The sequence below is a fragment of the Gastrolobium bilobum genome, unplaced genomic scaffold (genome assembly GCF_033153095.1).
Source record: "Gastrolobium bilobum isolate Gb01-03AN ecotype WA unplaced genomic scaffold, APGP_CSIRO_Gbil_v1 utg34677, whole genome shotgun sequence".
NCBI classification, from domain to species: domain Eukaryota; kingdom Viridiplantae; phylum Streptophyta; class Magnoliopsida; order Fabales; family Fabaceae; genus Gastrolobium; species Gastrolobium bilobum.
In genome coordinates, this window is record NW_026897235.1 from 9,852 (window position 1) to 16,014 (window position 6,163).

General features: G+C 34.2%; 1 protein-coding gene across 1 annotated transcript; it reads right to left on the bottom strand.

Moving 5' to 3' along the window:
• Positions 1–1,739: 1,739 nt before the first annotated feature.
• On the bottom strand, positions 1,740–5,927 carry LOC133305074 (uncharacterized protein At5g01610-like). Its single transcript, XM_061505205.1, has 3 exons — positions 5,661–5,927; positions 3,306–3,360; positions 1,740–2,264 (listed from the first exon to the last, which is right to left on the bottom strand). The coding sequence occupies exons 1-3, from the start codon at positions 5,745–5,747 to the stop codon at positions 1,894–1,896; spliced, it is 513 nt and encodes a 170-aa protein (XP_061361189.1). The 5' UTR covers positions 5,748–5,927; the 3' UTR covers positions 1,740–1,893.
• Between the last annotated feature and the right edge of the window lie 236 nt (positions 5,928–6,163).

Genomic DNA, 6,163 nt, shown 5'->3' on the forward strand with positions numbered 1-6,163 from the left:
CAATTACAATTTAAGGTTCTGGTTGCTTAAAGAAATTATGGACAATTACCAAAAAAAATAAAATAACAAATATATAGTTGATGCGATCACAACTACAGTTACCGGGCCGCAATTGAAAACCGTGCGTTTAGTTTATTACCAACATTTGATTTTATAGATCTCACAGACGTGGACTAATTAACAAAAAAAAAATTAAAAAAAAAATGCAAAATCAAATAGTTGTGATTAACGTGGTGTTTACATCTGGGTAATGTAAGGATCTCTCCACTACTCACCCGTTAACATCTATTTTCACATTTGTAATCGATCCACTATCTTAATGATTCGAATAATTTTGGTCAATCTTTTCAAGTATCAAACATAACTTACCTGATCACCGTCTTATGCTTCTCATCTAGTCCAGTGAACCAGTCTTACCAAAATCAAGTTTCTACGTACGTAAAATCGACACGAAATTTAAAGTTTCTATTACTTAAGGTCAATTATATATATATATATATATATGCAAAAAAAATCATATAATTTATTATTTAAAATTTAATGAATAACTTCATATTTAAAAGATATGTCACATGATTATATAAAATATAAGTCTAAAAACACAAAAAGAGAAAATTGAGTTTAAAAAAATGAAAAATAGGGATTTTTTTTTAAAAATAAATTTTTTTGAGTTTAAGTAAAAATGCAAAAATTTACGTTTCCAGCATTTTTACATTTCTACGCGGCGTTTCTATCCGCTTTTACTAAGGACCATTTTTACTTGCGTTTCAACATGTTTTTATGTAGCGCTTCTATATTTTTATGTTTTTAGACTAGTTTTTGACAACAAAGTAATGAACCACTAGCACCTATATCGTTACAAGTAAAATATTGCATAATTGTTAAAAAAAAGGGAATCTATTGCATAATTATTGACACTTTATACTCAATGATCATATATGATATTATGTTAAAGAAGTTCAAACAGCACCAGTGGTCTACTGGTAGAATTCCCTAGTTCATTCTCTGGCAAATTTCGAGGCCCAAATTCAAATGAACCCTAGTGTAATAATTGTAAAAAATTGACTCTTTTATTGATTTTAAATTCAAATATTTTACTAAAATAATGTAATAAGACGCATATGAAATGTGTGTATTCGAGTTACACAATGCACACCTGTCACGTGATGTGTGTTGCAAGTCTCACATCTTGAATGCTCCCGCTCCCTATACACGACTTGGACATGCACCATTCCCATATGCTAGTTGGAGCATCCGCTATGTGGTTGACACACCTTTGCTTTTGCACACATCCCACACCTCCCCATGTCATTGCAAAATTTATAGACTTAAATCGCTTTCACCCTTTGTTGCATCTCATTGTATTATTTTAATGAAATATATAAATTTTAAATCAAGCCTATAGTGGTTACATTGATTTTATTTAGATGCTGAAAGTTGGTTCTCCGATATCAGCATCTGTGTTGTCACGTCCTAAACATGTCCATTCTTACAGGTGGCATAGAGACATATTGCTCCAAACAGGACTCGTGTTTCATCAATCTTTGACTTTATTGGTTAACAGCAGCCTCAAAATTTTCACGGCCAATCACTGCTCCTAGGAGTGTTGATTGATGAACCCAAACAATATTAAAACAATTATTGTTGTTTACATGTCCATCTTAAAATAAACTTTGTGATACAATAAGACAAAATGAAGGTGTGAAACCCAAAGAGAAAAAGATGAAACTACTTGATCATCAACTACAAAGACACATTTCACTTACTCCAAATCGCAGCATTGGAATCCAAGGGCAATATTTGAAATACATATTATAACACTACTTACTTACAATAACCAACCATGCACATGGAGATCAAAATGATCCACAAGCACAAAATGATGTGAAAGTTTTAGAACTTATCTATGCATACACCATCTCTTGTAACCTCATATGCTTCTCTACTCCTTGTTTTCTTCATGCCTGCAGTCACATAGAGCTTTGATCCCTCAGAGGATATGGTTGTCACTTTCACCCAGATCAATACTTTGGTCTTTATTCCCTCAATGTCTGCTAGCTTTCCTTTCTCCAAATAACCAGTCACGGTGGTGAAGAAACGCAACACTGATGAATCCCTGTAGCCTACTTCACAGACCTGAGGAATGTAAACAATAAGCTTTCCTGTCTCTGGATTAAATTCATAGTTTGTTGCATCCCGAGGAAAAATTCCTATTGGTAGATCATAGTCCTTTAGCAACTCCGGTAATGGCTTTTGCATCTTTCCTGTGAATAGATTTTTTTGTGATAGTTCCAAAATAATATCAATCAGAATACAAACGGGAATTGAGGGATGACATTCATTTTCTCATTTGATTTGATAATTCCAAGTATGATAAAAATATATAAATAAATAACATGAGAAAGCAATATATGGACAAGGGTACCATTCCCAAAAAAAACTCAGCCAAAACAGTTATCAATAGTTCAAAGTAATAAAATTCTCAAGATGCTGCCTAGTCCACTCATCATGGATATCCCTTATAATTATGTTTAGATGAAAATCAATTACATATAATGTTGGTTCAAGCATCTGTTAGTGGCCTTGGTTATAGTCAATATAACAATTAAAAGTTGATGCATTCAATGTCAGGAAACCACCTATTACTAATATGTATATCCGAGAAGGGAATAGTTAATGTAACAGATTGGCTCACGGGGAATTGGGAGGGAAAATTTGACCTGTACGGATATAAAAAGGAGAGGGGAGAAAATAGAGGGGTAAGGAAAAAAAATGAAGAGTGAAGGAGGCTGCAGGGTCTCTCAAATATCCTGTTTTACCTATTTTCTATTTCAGTTCTTTGTCGTTCATTGTAAATCAACCGCACAGAAACTGATACCTCACAGATACCAGTGTCCACACAAGAAGTCAAGAATAATAGATTAACTCACCATAACTTCATCCAGTTTCAATCAATTTCTTTATTTGGAATAATGAGGTTAAATAAAATGAAATCTTAAACTAGAGATATAGTAATATGGAGAAGACAAAATTGTTTCAAGCACCGACAGAACCAGAAGCGCCCCTTGTTTCTTGTTTCAAACAGGAGAGGACGGGTTATTCACATTTCATTTGATGGTTAGAGGCGAATTGAAAGCTAAGCAGTGGTAATTCTAAGGATCCCCCCGGGGAAAAATAGAGATGTCTCCTACGTTACCCGTACTATGTGGAAATAGCAACGTAATTTCATATATTGCACAGCTTTTACAGCCTGTAATTGTAGGATAAAATGTTTGAACAACAAATAGGAATAGGAGAATACAAACCTTTTATTTTGTTGACCAACCATGAGGTTCCCCCTTCAATACTCTTTGACATTGACTAATCATCAAAAGAAAAGGCGTCAAGAAATTACTCAAGCAATGTAAGGGTTCATTATTGAACATTTGTTGTAGTCTAGAGGAAACATTTACATTCACAATTGAACATATGAGAGGGTTCATTATTTCTAACAGCAAGATAAGGTTTGTAACAAAGCTAATGATGGATTATCTAATTGCTTTCAATTTATCAGCAAGTGGGGGAATCAATCTTAAACTCTTAATCATTGCACCTTTTCCCAATACTCATATCAAAGACATCTTCTTTACTCAAGCAGGAATAATTAGTTCCTAAGTCAACCATTAAGTTATTAGCAAGCCCACAACATTTGCCTTTCTTAAGTTAAAAGCTTTCAAACACCTGACAGTAACAAAACACAATTCAAGCATGTATTACATAAGTAGATAATCATTAGTAATTAGACTTTAGGGCATAATGTGGCACTATTTCTAACTTGGTTAATCGAAGTAAAAGCAATGTTTCACAGGTAACATCTCTCTGCATCTCAAATTGAATCTAGAAATATGATCTTGCACAAAATTATATCGCCTTATAAACCCAAGTTACAGAGCTTCTCTACCTTCCCTTGCTCATTCACTGCTTAAATTTCCTTACTAGGCATTTGTTTTGGCTACCCACTTTATGCCCAGTAAGTTGGGCCCTATATTACTAAACACACACCTAAAACCTTCTAGAGGGCACCTATGATGAGCCATTGAGGCTCATCACAAGGAATTCCACTTTCTTCCCTGCACTATTTCCCAGTGGGCACAACATGCCTTGTCTCAGAGACAAGACATGGCTAGGTGGTACAACCCTGCACCCACCCTACACGCTCTCTCCCACGCTTGAGAGAGACTCCTCCTCTCTAAATACCCCCCTTCCCACCCCGGTCTTCCATTGAAGGGGATCTTGGGATCTATTCATTATGAGCTGTTACTTTGCACAAATGTGGAGCCACCATTGCCATTTATACACACTCCCCCTTTTGATGTACAACACCATAGAAGCCTCAACAGTGTCTTGGTCTTTACCATTGCTATTATGAGCATCCCTATATCAACATACTTCACCCTCCAAGGGACACACCCATGACTCTACACAAACCAACAGTTCAGCATTCAAACTATATATATGTCCTAAAATATTTTTAGGAGCATAATGTGTCACTACTTCTAACTTGGTTAATCAAAGAAACAGCAATGTTTAAATGGGCACATCTCTCTGCATCTCAAATTGAATCTAGAAATATAATCTTGCATTAAATTTGTAAGGCCTTATGAACCTAAGTTACAGAGCTTCTCCACCTTCCTTTGCTCATTCCCAACTTCAATTTCCTTACCAGGCATTCAAACTACATATACCCCAAAAAATATTTTTATTGACGTGAACCAGTTCTCATTTAACTGCACACCCCTCGCACCATAATAGAATCATCTCATTAATTTTCAGATACTGGGAATTAAACCATAATACTGGGCAATATATACCGATATCTTATTCACATATAAAACTAAATTTAGACATTTATAGCCTCTTTTTCCTTCACCAAAATCATAAATTAAGCATTAAAAATTCTAAAATAAATGCAACACTAAAAGCTGGTAAGTGTAATAACTAATAACAACAAATAGAGAAATTTAGAATTTATTATTTACACTTAAAATCTCTTACAACTTACAAAAGAAGAAAATATTTTATTTATTGGCTATATTTCTTTGCAATATCAATCCAATGTTTCTGCTTCTGAACCAAAACATGCTATACTAAGCCTATTTCCCTGCTTTCTATCAAAGATATACTTCGTATCAGAAACAGGAGGCTTTAGAAAGCAAAGGTCAACATTAACAAGCCAATACCTCTGGCCTTATTCAATGAATGAAGGACACAAAGCATCCAAATCCAATAAGGGGAGATGAACCAAAATCTATGAGCACCCAAATTCCTAGTGGATGCGAAAGAAGAGAATAAAATTACAACTAGTACAAGGAGGCACCACCTCATGCTTTCAATTTTCCATTTGTAGTATTCAAAATTCACACCCAACAAAAATTGATCAAATGTTTCACCTTGATTCCAATTTGGGTTCACCTATTTCATAAATTAACAATTTTTGCATTATTTTCCAGATCCTGGGAGAACCCCAAACCATATCCCTATGTTACATTCATATCAAAAATTAATAATAATAATAATAATTCAAATTGAAAATTCTCTCTTACCCATTATAAAAAAAAAAATGTGAAATTTTGCAAGAAAAAGAAAAAGGGTAAAAAAAAAATATGGGGTTGTATGCATACGCTGATGTCATCACCAACGGAATTAAGCTCCTTGGAGGCTTTCTGGTTGAACCAATACGATCCCACTTTGTTCAATATCTGATCCATCTCGTTCTACACGATCCACAACGCAAGGTGATTGATCCAAAAGGGTATCTGTATCTCCCTCTCGTTCGCTGAGAGAAAGAGAAACACAGCTGTGATGTGATGGAGAACAACCTTGCCTGGTTCTTCGATGGGACTTTTTCGACAGAGTATATAATTATTTATTATATTATCACATTAGCCTCATTTGGTTTTATTCTACACGCTCACCTAATGACCTGAATTTGTGACTAATTCTTAAGTACGAAATTTACATGACTTATGTATCTTTATGAATTTGGTTTTTCATTCAAAAAAACAAGTGTAAGAGAAAACCAAAAAGTCACATGTGTACATTGATTGATTGAAAAATTAATATAAAATGTTTTAACAATTTATATATACAAAAAAATATTTTTGCACTTACCGCAAATAAGTTA